Source organism: Triturus cristatus, chromosome 2_2 (assembly GCF_964204655.1).
Source record: "Triturus cristatus chromosome 2_2, aTriCri1.1, whole genome shotgun sequence".
NCBI classification, from domain to species: domain Eukaryota; kingdom Metazoa; phylum Chordata; class Amphibia; order Caudata; family Salamandridae; genus Triturus; species Triturus cristatus.
This window is the reverse complement of record NC_140582.1, coordinates 1,141,947,045-1,141,961,125: the sequence shown is the minus strand read 5'-3', so window position 1 is coordinate 1,141,961,125 and position 14,081 is coordinate 1,141,947,045. Positions and strand designations below refer to the sequence as shown.

Sequence of the window (14,081 nt, the reverse complement as noted above, 5' to 3'; positions counted from 1 at the left end):
TTCTACCAGATTAGAGCACAGGGCACATTCCAGATTTAGCAGTTCCTGTCTCCTGCCAATGCTACCTTTCTTTCTCTCCTTTATCTTTCTTTCTTGTCTTCCTATTTCTTTCAGATCTTCATCTTCCTTTCTTTCTTGCCTTCTTTCTTTGCTTGTTTGTTTCTTTCTTTTTCATTCTTGCCCTTTCTCTTTCTTGTCTTTTTCTTTCTGGCCTTCCTTTTTCATATCTTTTTCTTTCTTTTCTTTTTTCTTTCTTCCTTTCCTTTTTCTTTCCTTTCTCTTTCTTTCCTGCCTTTCTTTTATTTCCATCTCTTTCTTTAGTTTCTCTTTCGTTCGGTCTTTTTCTTTCTTGTCTTCTTCTCTATTTCACTCTATTTCTCCCTTTTTCTCTGTTTCTCTAATTTTGTCAATGCTTATTTATGGATGCAGCTCTCAAAAGCAACATATTATAGACTGTACAGGTCTGAAAGAGTATATATTAAAAAACAGAATACCACCATGGTTTGACCTGGGCATCTGTGGAAGCAGGCTCAGGGGCAATTTGAAAGTTAAAGGAACCTTTGCAAATTTTTACTTTTGCTTTTACCTGCTGTGCTATGAAGGCGTGAAACAGTATGTTTTCATAGGGCTTGCAGTTTAAATGTGGTTTCCGGTGAACCTTTCACATTCTGCGCCAAGACACCATGTTGTGAATTCATCTGCGCTTTGTCATTGTACATGACTCTTTGGTTTTTTTTTTACAGAGCAACGAGCCCGTAGTTCGGCCTTCAGCATTTAAACCTGTAGTTCCTAAAAACTTCCATTCGATGCAGAATCTGTGCCCACCACAAAACAATAGCTCGTCTGAAACTAGAAAGGGCGGGAACCACGCCAACAGCAATAGCCCATCAGCAGTGAAAGGTGGGCTTGAGAAGGCCAACCACAACAGGACTACAAGCCAAGTGGGTGGTCTTTCCGATTCTGGCCGTAACTCGCTAACAAGCCTGCCCACCTACGGGTCAGGCTACAGCCAGCATGTTGCCCCTTTGAGTGCATCAACCAGCCATATAAATCGCATTGGGACGGCGTACGGAGACAAGAACATTGTGGGATACAATGGTATATCTACCTCAGATAGTGGGCGAGCATCTAGCAAGAGTGCTTCATCCTTCACCCGGCTGAACCATCTCAATGAAACCATGCCCTTTCATTCGCCATCGAGTGATGACATCATCCAAGACCTGGAGGACAGGCTCTGGGAGAAGGAGCAAGAGGTCCTCCAGATGAAAAGGAACCTTGACAAGAGCGAGGCGGCCATTTTCCAAGTGTTTGAAGAGAAGCAAAAGATCTGGGAACGGGAAATGGAGGACCTCCGACAAAATTATGCAAACAAACTGCAACAGGTATCCAAGAAAGCGCAGCGGGCGCAACAGGCGTTGCAGCTGCAGATTTTTAAGCTACAACAGGAAAAGAAAAAGCTGCAAGAGGATGTTGGTCAGCTTCTTCAGCAGCGAGAAGAACTTGAGAAGAAATGTGTGGTGTTCAAAAAAGAGCAGTCAGAGTTTCTGCCAAAGATAGAAGAAACCAAGTGGGAGGTAAGTCAGAAATTGACTTTCTGCAAGGGTAGGTTGAAATTTTGATTGAGGGATTCTAAAAACATAGACGGTTCAATCCATACTCTGGATAACAATGGCACCCAATAAACGCGGGTATTATAAAGGCACCACTCAGCAAAAATAAAGATTAAATAAACAAATGGTAAATTTGCCTTTGCACTTAGTAAGCAGTGCAAAAATGGTCTGGCTGGTTAATGAGTTAAGAGGTTATAATAGAAGAAATGCTTAAGGGCTTTAGATTAGGTTATCATAGGTGAATTAGTTTTACAAATGGATGTCTGACTATTATTTGCAACTCAAGGACAATTACAAGGCTGTGAAGTCAGCCACTAGTCAGATACACCAAAAGCAAAAGATAAGCAAATGTTTAGGGCTACCTGGTATAATTAACATCAGAACTGCAGATCCCCGAGGTAAGACCACAAATCAACTTTTACATTATTTTAAGGAGCAGATGTATGCACAGTACAGTTAGTTGAAGGAATAATATAGGTGATATGTAGTTTGCTTTAAAGTTAATTACACAGTTGCATATTCTGCAACAGGGATTTGAATTCTTGACTATGATTCTGCTTCACCATAAATGTAGCATTAAGCATTATATTAACAGATGACGGACCTCCTAGCACAGGTGAGGGGTAGGCCAAAATGTGCTTTAAAAATAATAAACATTGTATCTTGGAACTTCTAGCTAGAGCAGGTTTAGCTGGCTGTCCGTGAGCCCGCAGAGGTTTGGTGTTCACAAACTACAGTACTTATTTACAAAAGGCCTGCGCCGCTGGAGCATCACTGTTTTTGACGCTTCGGTGGTGCAGGCCCTTTCAATCATATCTATGAGGCGATGCAAAGCCACGCTGCGTGGCTTTGAATGGCCTCATAGATATGGAATAAGGCAAGGCAACACAAAGCTCTGCGTTGCCTTACTCTGCGTCACAGAGGCGTTCCATGGGCGTTGCGGTGGGTGCTCCTACACAACACCCATGGATTTTGATGCTGCCCCAGATCTACAAAATCATCTAAACTAGGGTCAGGGCCAAAACCTTACGTCTCCCCAGAGCACGCGTAATGAGGAGAGATGTTTTCATTTCTCCTCTTTTTTCCTCTTTACATGTGTGCTGCATCCTGCAGCACACATAGCACGAGGAAAACACCTCTCCGGAGGTGCCCCTTCCTGCACAAAAACAATCCTGCCAACAATGCAGACACCCTTGAACCATGGTGCAAGGGTTCCTGCGTTGGCACTGGGCACCAAATTGTGCACTGGCGCTGGCTGACAGGACAGGAATGCACCGAATCTCATATATACGGTGCAGTCCTGCCCTTTCAAATTGGCGTAGGGCAGCACAGCAAAAATAAACTTGCAGCACAACAAAAATAAACTTGCTGTGCTGCCCTACGCCCATTTTTTGTAAATGTGGCCCTATATGCTGCCATGTAAAGGTGCCTGCGAGCTCCTCCTGGCTTTAACCCCTTCAGCGCTGCGCGGATTCCCCCGCGGTGCTGAAGGGTTCGAGCGCGGGCGGGGCCATGACGGAACGGTTCCGTCATGAGCACAGCTCAACCGATGCTCATGACGGAACCGTTCCGTCATGAGCATGGAAGGGGTTAAAGAATGAAGATATAAATATTCTGAGCAAATACTTAGAATCGACAACAACAAAAATCTGAATACATCCGAGTCACCCTAAAAATCTGGTAATTCTGAGCTTACTTGAAATATTCACACACGCCCAGTTCTGACAGGGATTTTCCAGAACAGAATGGTTAATGAAGACAAAATAAACATGTATATGATGTATGGTGCTGTCATGCATTTCTTTGTGGCTCCACTAACTTCGTCTGCTTGTGTATATAAAATTTGATCTATGACAATATAATTTGCGCTTTTCTTCCCACAGCCTTCCTGATTAGCAGTAACTTGTTACAAACCCCTCCCAGGGGCGAGTCCATCCTCTCCCCTCCTTGCCCACATAACTGCGTCCCTTTCACCTTCTAATTATTCCACTGACAACGTGATTTGGTGCCTTGAAAGGCCACAGTTTATTCAAATATAACATGGTTGTACATTTTGCAATTTCACTTGGTCATTCATAAACGTCCATGTAATTGTCTATCTTCATTGTCCTTGTACATTAATTTTCGTTGCATGCTCCCAGACAGTCAATTTTGCGAGTTGTCCCTTTTGCCGGGCCTTTGTGTCCGCGGTTCCAGGCTTCACCTTGCTACCGTCTTCCTCCTGCAGTGGAGAGGTTGCGTGCTGACTCCAAGCCAGCGCCCCTTCTTAACGCCCCCAGCTGCTTGCCACCTCGCCCTCTGATTGGGCTACTTTGGGGCGACCGACCCTGGTCACCCCCTGTTTTGTGGGCTTCGCGTCGGGAGGGGGAGGGCTTCCCGCCTCCGGGCAGCGTTTGCCCCGGACCCCTAACGGGTCCAGCTGCGCCTTCCCTGGCCCGGGTTTCATTTTTCGTGTCAGTGTAGTACCAAATGTATCAGTGTACAGAGGGCGTCAGGGCTGGCGCCCTACGTGCCTCCTTTGGCATTGTTTACCATCCACCCTGCTTCTCTATTTCAGGTTCCAATATATCACCGATGTGAGACTCACGACTGGGTCAATACCTAACTGTATATTAGTGTGGGGCAGAGAGATTACATTCAGGGCCATCACAAATAATGGGGGCAGGCGCTGGTGGCATTATGGCCCAAGACCCGGGTTTCCAGGACACGCTAACCGCAGCAACATATTTTTAAATTAGAATTTCAATTGCAAGCATGCTGCCATATTCAATTACTGACAAAGCAGCTTGTGTTGCCAGACCACTAGATGGCGCCGGACGCCACTTTTCTCTTTCTCTCAAGTGCATGTGTTTTTTAACGCTTAGAGACAGGTGCTGCTTGCACCCCTGCCCAAAAGGCAAGAAGCCTCCAGTTTTTGTCCCAGGCCGCGCACTAACTTCTGACAAGCCTGGTTGTAATAAACCCCTGACGAGGTGCTGCCTGGTATGTGTTTTTTTCACTACCTTCCAGTGCTACTTGGGAATGTTTGATGAGCAACCCGCTGTTGACCGTCCATTACTAACACACTCAGCCTGCACCGGGCCAGCAGCTCTCTGTGTAAGACCCACTCACATTCACATTTATGGCCTTGTAAGAGCACATAATTTCCCAGACAAGAGATGGAGTGATGTGCGAAGAGCTCTTAATGTTGACAGTGGCCAGTGTCACGTATTGGTATATTATTGAGTAGTAACCCAATTATATTAGCCCCGTCAGTTCCATTCTTTGGAGGGGTGGCTTCGAATAGGTATGGCAAGGAAACAGGCGTGTTTAAAACCTAAACGTGTTGGTATTTATGTAGCCCCAGGTACTGTGGTACAATGGACAATTCAGATACTCACCAGGTGTTAAGTATAACATGCACTGGTAAAGTGAATTGTTCTGGCTTTAAAGTTGTAATGCATGCAAACACATACATGCACAAATTCAGTTTGCATGTGTTGAACAGATGTGTGTCATTGCCAAGCAAGCCTTTATCATGCATTCCTTTACCATGCGATGCCTTTACCATGCATTGCCTTTACCATGCAAGTCTTTACCAAACATGCCTTTACAATAAAAACACCCCAATATCCCTACCCACCCCTAAACCCTAAAAATACCCTTACTACCCTATACCCCTATCCACCCCTAAAACAACTTTACCCCCCAATAACCTTACCCACCCCATAACCCTAAAAACATCCTTATCACCCAATTTCCCTATCCACGCCTAAACTCTAAAAACACCCTTGCTACCCAGTACACAGTGATGTATTAGTATATTTTACAACTCTATGAAAATTATGCTTATTTCTATGTGAAGCCGAGCGTGTTCATGTAACTTGGCCAAGGATTCTGTAAAGCCGAATGTGTTGCCTCTTCCAATACGAATAAATCAGTGTGCTGCATTGCTCTGCCGCCTTCCCTTTTCACTGTATTATATGGGTGGGAATCTAGATTGTCCTGTGAATTTTAACGGAGGCTGTCGCAGGCACCGGCATCACCGGGCTGTTTGGCACTCTATGGGGCTTCAAAATCAGGACGTGAAATTTATTCCATCAGAAAAAAATATCGTTACAAGCCTATATGTATATATATATTTAATAAATGGTTTCACTTACCTGATATATACGTACAGTTATGTTGCAAAGGCATGTATGGTAAAGGTATATGCGCTGTAAAGACTTGCACGGTAAAGGCAATGTGTGGTAAAGGCATTGCGTGGTAAATGATGCGTTGCAAAGGCTGTTTGCAGTGTTGAAGGTGCAAATGTTGTTTGGCATGTTAAAGCCAAACTTATCCATTTGCCAGTGCTATGGAAAAAGTAGCGAAAAAGGTCTGATTTCTGTATACACTGCATAAACGAGATAAAGAGTTGAATGTAAGAAACAGAGTGATGATTGGATGTGCTTTTTGGATGTAAAATAGTCACTTGATTATTCCAGTTTAAGCATATCGTAAAAGAAAAAAAATTATACCCCTAACAGCCTCTAGCATGAGGCGAAAGAGAAAGATTCCTCAAGGTGGAGCTAAAGTCCACTCTATGGGCCTTATGTAGGTAAATTACATTTACCACTTCATAAATACCGAATGTTACCGATTCGGTATTTATGAATCGGTAAATGTAATGTGGGTAAAAAAAATACCGATTCGGTAAGTGTCGGTATTTTAGAGTCGGTATTTACCGATTCGGTAATGGCAACCTGTATCTCATTGATTCCTATGGGCCAGGAGGCCCATAGGAATCAATGGGAAGCCAGTTACCATTACCGAATCGGTAAATACCGAATCGGTAATGGGGGAGCTCAATTAAGGGTGGCAGGGTGTCACATTGACACCCTGTTGCACCCCTGATTTCTGCATGTGTGCACATGTGGCACACATACATGCCCTGAGGGCATGTGTGTCTGCCACATTGCACACATCTAAGGGCTAAAAAATGCATTTACTGAGTCATTTGTCATTTACCACCAACTTACAGTTGGTGGTAAATAACGAATCCCCACACCCACCACACACTCCCCCTACATCTCATTTCTGTATTCGGTATTTACCGAATCGGTAAAATTACCGATTCGGTAATTTTACCGATTCGGTAAATTACCGAATACAGAAATGAGCCCCCTACATGTCAACAGCCTAAATACCGGTCGGTAACGGTATAATTACCGAAAATCGGCCGTTACCGACCGGTATTAGGCTACGTACATATGGCCCTATGTATTTTAAAGAATTGGTTAAACAGGTCATGCAGTCAGGTATGCTTTCAAGTTAGACTTAAACCAAAGACAAGTTCTTTTTAGGGAAATGCAGGTTTACGAGATCATATGTCGATGTCCCAGAAGCCAAGCTATTTTTCACCTTTCTCGTACATGAAACGCATAATAAATAGTTTCAAACTGCATCAAGAAACAGCTTTAATGTGAATAACCTAGATGTATGTGAAACGCTGTAGGGATTTAGATTTATAATAGGGTTCTGGTTCCTGACATCAGCAGTAACAGAGGTTTTATATTGCATTTTAGGCATAACGTGTAATGTATTGTAATCTAGTCATACTTAAAAATAAGAACAAAAAGACCATTTTGGCAACTGTTATTTTTGATTTTAGGTCTGGAGTTAGCCAGGACCTTATCATTTTGCTCAAATTATATGTATAATATACTTACTGTAGATACGTTCAACCAGCTCTCTTCATCGATTAGTCTTTTATTGTGTAATTCACATTTTACTTCTACCCACTATGGCATAAAGCATGGGTCAGCCGTTCAGCTAATTTGAGTGATTGGCTAACTTCACTTGGACCGATGGCATTCTGCCCTTTCACAAGGAGCACGGCCATAGAAAGTGTCTCACATAAGTGCCAGGAACTACTAGGGCAATGTGTGCTTTTTGCGAGTCAAAGTATTTAAGCTTTTACCCATTTTTTTGATTGACGAGGGCCTGGCTTCCCAAAAACAAAGTGCAAAAATAATGACAAAACAAACTCTGGCAAATCCAAAAGCATTGACAATGCTTGTTTTCTTGCTTTATCGCCTCATATTTATGTCTAGCTTAGTCCCCTAAAACTCCACACGGTGGCGCTCAAGTATCGTGAAGCAGCAGTTACTGGGAGCTCAATAACAGTAGATGCATTTCCAAATCAGGAAATAGAAAAGCTCCTTCCAGTAGCAGCACCGCGGATCGTTTATAAATTATAGAAATTAAAATTTAAAAAGCGCTTTGATACCCTCGCGGGTGATGAGCTGCGCTCTACAGTTGATTGATTGAAAATTAAGTTGTTAAATCGAGTGAGTTTACAATACAAAATCAACATTCCTAATGAAGTCTCACCCCAGAAGGAGGGAAGCAAGTGTGGGGATTAAACATTCACTGAAAAATTATCGAGTACCTGCAAAGTAGCTGCGAGAAATGCCTCTTTCGCAGGAAAGGCTGTTTGGAGTAGTGAGTTTCATTTTTTTTTATGTTTGTTGTTGAAGCAGGGATGATTTTATTTTGATACCAGACATTTTTATTTCATGGTCAGTGAATATTTTTTCCTATCCTACCACAGCACCGTGGGTCGAACACTAGTGTAGGAACACCAGTCGTGCCTAGGTGCACATGAATGTTATGGCCGTCACCCGGTACTATTCATTGGCTCCTCCGATATTTCTTTGGACACTAAATAGACCCCGCCCTCTGCTCGTTTATAAAACGTAGTATCTCGGCATCGGCAAGCATGAGAATCGACACAGTTTCTGATTGGGCACAGCTCAGGGGTCTCATTGGTGGTTTAAGGTCATATTTGCTGCTAATTGGCTGGCTCCAAAGCTGGGAGTACTGTGTGTTTCTGTTAGGCCTTCCCCCTGCATGAAAATGTTGGGCTTGGACTCTTCTTTCATCAGTTGTGTTCTTTGGTGCACTCCTCTTTCGTGTGTCCCCTCTGTGGTATTTACCCCTGAACTCGATGCAATCAGCCCACGAGGCGGGCCGCTTTCATGCGCACTTCAGGCCGCGTAAATAATTACAGGACACGGGATGATTGGTGCTGTGTCGGCGCGCGGGTGGCTCTGATGCCGCTCGCGCATGCGTCCGCTTATTTATTATGCACACTGAATAACATTACTCTGCTTGGTCTGAAAGCTGGACTCAGTCTGCACTGCAGAATCATTGATAACTAGACAGGAGGAAGTCTTTAGTGATCTTATGGTTCTGACTCCAATACTAATTCCTAATATTGCATTTGGGTCGCATTTTAACAATTTCTGTCTTTCCGACTCTCTACAGTCTGGTGAAACTCTGTCTTCCAAGAACTTTAATACAATTAGAATCTATGTAACATATGCAAAGATTATTCTGAAATATTATGTATTTATTACTATAGTTAACTACATTCAATATAAATACATTCTGTTGTTTGAATAGTTTTCAATTGTGACAATTTCATAAGCTGCAAATTCACATTAGTAATATAAAGTTCACCTAACAACAAGCAATCACGTCCCCGCCTAGGCTAACACCTTAATACCCTATGTGTCTCAAAGAAGAAGTTACTTACCTCTGTTAATGCTCTTTCTGCAGATTCCTTCCCTTTTCAGCATTCCCAGATGCTAGCCTGGATCTGGAAACTTTGCAATACCTGTCCTGTACTTTTAGATTGCACTAGCTCTCGCTCAGCATCGGTGGCAGCATGGATGAGACCTCACTAGATCAATGTCGAACAACTCTGGCTCCCTGACATCAGTTCCCCATCCATTTTTTCTATACCTTTGGTGAAAGAGACGAGAACAGCATAAGATCAACCTAGAATATACAGTTATTAGTTTCAAAAGTGTATGACCAGCCTTTAGACCAGGTTAGCGTGCTGGATCGGTGAGGAATCTGCAGTTAGATTGAGTATCCACCACACAAGGATGATTACTGTAGGCAAGTAACTTTACCTTCTGGTAGCTACTCCTACCTCCAGATTCCTCACCTTTTGAATAGATACCACAGTAGTACCCTCTTCCAGGTGGTGGGCCTAAAGGAGTGGTTAGCCTTGGAAATCCTGCAGCACAAAACAAGTGAAATGGCCATCCCTTCTCACTTCTGAATGCAAGCAATAATGCTTTGCAAATGTGTGAAGGGAAGCCCATGTCACCACGCAACAAACCTCTGCCACAGGAACTCCCCAGGCCAGTGTTGAGGTTGATCATTTTGCTCTCTAAGAATGGGCGTCGATTTCTTCTGGTGGTTCCTTTTTAGCAAGGGAATAACAGGTTTTAAATGATGATCCATTGTAAGCCCTCTTCTGGACCATGTTGCACTTCTTGCTGCTCACATAGATAGGCCAGAGGAGATGCTGAAGACGAGAACAGCAAAGGAGCCTACACCGACAGTGTAGACAAATCATTTTTTTGACTTTAGGGGAGGGTTTGTGTTTTAATTTAAACTTCAGAAATGTGTTTTTTATTTAATTAAATATAGATTTAATTGAAACTCAAGTAATTTTATTTTGGTTTTTGTTACATAGGAGAGGTGGAGAGTAACACTCGCAGGTTTGTGAATAACATTTTGTAGTACTTGTATGAGAAAGGAAGGCTTCTTCACATCTTCATCTAGAATTGACAAATCTCTTCAATATGCTTTAATGTCATTGAAAGGTAATTATTCTTGTAAAAAGGCCTATCTGTTAATGTTGTTTTTTCTTTTTTGATTTAGGTTTGCCAAAAGGCTGGTGAGATCTCCTTACTCAAGCAGCAGCTGAAGGACTCCCAGGCAGATGTCACTCAGAAACTGAATGACATAGTTGGTTTGAGGTCACAACTAAAAGAGGCCAAAGCCTTCCTACGGGAGAAAGAAGAACAGATAGCATCACTGAAGGACACATGCAGCACCAAAAGTGTCAGTTTGGAGATCTGCGAGACTGAGCTGCAAAGGAAAACGAATGAGGCGCAGCACATGCACGATCAGTTGAACCAGTGCGAACTTGAACTCTCCGGACTGAAACAGGCTCTTTCTAGTTTGGGCCATGGCCAATACAGCGCCGAGCTCACTGAAAAGTTGAGAGACACTCTATCCTGTGAAAGTGACGAGGCGAAAATGAAACGTCATAATGAGGACAGTGTTGGTGTGCTAAAGCAAGACTTTGAGCGGCTCCAGGTTGAGCTCAAGATGGAGCGCCAGCAGAGAGATCAACAAATTGTGGACTTTGAGGAGGAGCGCCGCACCTGGCAGGAGGAGAAAGAGAAAGTTATACAGTACCAGAAGCAGCTACAGCTGAACTATGTGGAGATGTACCAGAAGAACCAGGTTCTGGAGCATAAGATGAATGAAATGGCGACCAAGGCGTCGTCGCCACAATCTGAGGACAAGAAATCCTGGACTCCATCGAGGCTAGAGCGAATAGAATCAACTGAGATATAACAAGGACTTGATTCAGGAAATGTATTTATTACTGTGCATGTGCTAACTACTTTAGCCAGTGCTCTTCCTAAGCATAATATGCTGTTATTGCCGGAGGTCTGAACCTGCTTGCACCCCAGACCCTTACTTTGTTGGTTATTTAACTGTGATATAATTGATGTACACTATGTTATATCGCAGGTACGTCTTTTTTCTAGTTCCGCTGATTATGGCCCATCAGCACTTTAAATCCGATGTGACTGTTAAATATCCTTTTTATTGGGATCTACAGAAAGATTAAGTAAATATTGGTATATTTGGCATTTAGCCATATTGGCTAATTAGATGGGGCATTGATGTGACAGCTGACTTGGAATATACATTGTGTATACATCAGCGTCTTGGATTCGAGAGACAGGCGATTGTCATACGCAATGATATAATCCCAAATGTGTGTTTTGTTTACTAAATAAAGAAATGAATAAAACTTGCTCAGAGGATGAGTAGCGAGAGAAGAAGCTAAACAATTATGTTTTGTTACTGAAATGAAGCATGAATCTACAAACCTATGTTACTCTTGAACATCTGGACTGCTGTGTTATTTGTATGGCACAGAACATGCTGCTTGCTGAACATGTGTTAAAGTGTAAGTACTGTATTTTACTATTCCATGTGAGCCACAAGCACACGTGCAAAGTGGTCTCATTGCTGACTGTTAAACTGCTCAATGAATTCCTTGATTTTTAGGTTGACAATTGAATCATCCACTTATGTGAGTTGTTGAACACAATGCATAAAATCTCATCGAATTAAGAAAAAGTGGGCCTGATTTACAAAGGTAAACTTACACTTTTGTGTAGATTTACTATTTCTTTTTTGGTGTCCACAAAGTACGAGTCTCATTTTACTAACAGTAATTTTACAACTGTGGAGGTATATCTTTTTATGTGCAGAATCTCCACACTCATAAGATTCCTACTAGTACAATTAAACTTGTAGTTTGTGAATACCAGAAAAATAGTAAACTTACACCAAAATGTAAGTTTACCTTTATGAATCAGGTCTCGTATGTAAGCATAACAGGAGTTTGACTATGTATGATACATGTATTGTATTTGCAGTAGTTGTCATTGCTATTAACAGTTAACAATTTCTTTCTCAGTGAAAAAGCCCCTGTGGTCATGCCCTGGAGTCCACAGCATATGCAGTACAAAAGCGCGGGTTTGCCCACGTGAAAACTCTGTGTTCGAAAAAGCAGATACATTTGCTTACCCAGACAGCAGCTATGCAAGTCATGGTGGTGGGGCTAGATTTTAGGGAAAGGGATGGAACCATCCTAATGGGTAAACTGCATGCTGTGGTGTACTTAAATACATAATGTTAATGACAACTAGGAGAATTAATTCAAAGTAGATGCACGTACATAGATCCATTTTCTCTACAGATTTCTCAGACAAATTTGAAAATATTTCAAGCAAATATAAAGGTTTGCAAAATGTGCTTATAAATTCAAATATTTTCATAGAACCCAAATATTTAACAATTGTAATGGCAAGTGGATCTAAAATCTAGAGACTGGAATATGGATACAGCACTTTACTTGTCAAATTCCTAAGTTAAAATGGCTGCTCTGCTTAGACAGTTGTTCATTTATCCTGATGTTCTCATATTGCCAAAAGGATCAGCTAGAGTGTTCATTCAGCCACAAAAAGAGTAAGAGTGAGCAGTGTTGGATAAAAAGTGGCACGTATGCAGAAATTTTTAATTCAGGAGATCATCTGAAATTCTTATAGCAATGGCAACTACTGTGTATTGAAAAGAAGCTTTCATCGGCACCAAAGGGGGAGTGTTATGTAACTGGCCATGCAGTATTGGCCACCACAGCAAGTTCTGACCTTTGCTATAGTCTTTGGTCTGTTTTTCAGGGCTTGATTCCACAGAGATGCTTGTTAGCTTACTCGGAGGGGCTGCAATAAGAAAAATGGAAGGTTGTGGGGGTCTTCTTGTGCTTTACTCAAATTACTAATCCAGGATATCATTTAAAATTTTAGAACTGTGTGTTGGATAAGGTGTGTTCATTGAAAGGCTGGCCTATTAACAGATGTTACTTTTTTACGATTGTGTATTTTGCTGCTTGGAAACCTTCTCTTGTTGTCAATGTGTCTGAGTTAAGAACTTATTGAATTTTTTGCAGGTGTGATTTACAGACACATGGAATTGTGTGTGACTATACTCACAGAGATGCACATTGCCACTTTCCCATCTTTGTCTAATTTCAGGTTATCTAGTGTATGAAGAACATCAAAATTGTTACTTATCCCAAAAGAACATGATGCATTATAGGGGAAAAAAATCAGAGATAATTTAACATTTATGTAGTGCTAATCTACCTTCCTAGAAACAGAAATATATTATTTATGCTGCTAAGTTCTACAGATTCAAGTGTACTTGGATGTAAATAACAGTAAAGTTCTGTATATATTATTAAAAGAATATGTGTCTTGTATGAAGTCAGTTGTCACAGTCTGCAGTTGGTGCAGACAGTACTTTCACAATTTGTGTTCTCTATTGATGCCATTTAAAAAATCTTTAAGGGGTCACCGGAGCATTGCTTTTCAGAGACTCTGATTATCAGAATATTTTGACATAAATCTATAATGTAAAAATAAAACTTTAAGAACACAGGCTATGTGTGGCCCAGATTTGTCCCATCCTTCTCAAGCTTGCATTAGCCCCACCAAAACACTGCATGTGTTTTTATTTCATTGTATATGAAGAGTGTGGATGCGTGTTTTTAACTTGAATAACAGGCAGAGCCAAATGAATAGGGTTAATGTTCTTTTTTTGTACAGGGTTTAATCTGTTAAAGTTGTGAGAATTTGTAACAAGCATTGGCATAGCTAATAGGTCTCGCCTTTGGGACCTTATAAGTGTTTAGCCATGCAACAGTTGCATAACTAAATACTTATAAGGTCCCAAAAGCGAGACCTATTGGCTATGCCACACGGCCTTGCGGCCCCGAAAGTGATCGCGATCAAACATCAAAGCCGCCGGGCGGCCGCGAAAGTGAAAGTAATCTCGGTA

The 14,081-nt window shown here is 41.9% G+C and overlaps 1 protein-coding gene across 3 annotated transcripts in view; it reads left to right on the top strand.

The window, feature by feature from the left end:
• LZTS3 (leucine zipper tumor suppressor family member 3) overlaps positions 1–13,682 on the top strand; it is a 190,683-nt gene extending 177,001 nt beyond the window's left edge. For 2 of the 3 annotated variants that reach the window (XM_085642683.1, XM_085642684.1), the window contains 2 exons: positions 744–1,574; positions 10,314–13,674. In XM_085642683.1, the coding sequence (XP_085498809.1) occupies positions 744–1,574; positions 10,314–11,018 (1,536 nt within the window). In that variant the 3' untranslated portion in view covers positions 11,019–13,674. Of the gene's footprint in view, positions 1–743; positions 1,575–10,313 lie in introns of all 3 variants that reach the window. The other variant, XM_085642682.1, reaches the window with a different exon arrangement.
• The last annotated feature ends 399 nt before the right edge of the window (positions 13,683–14,081 follow it).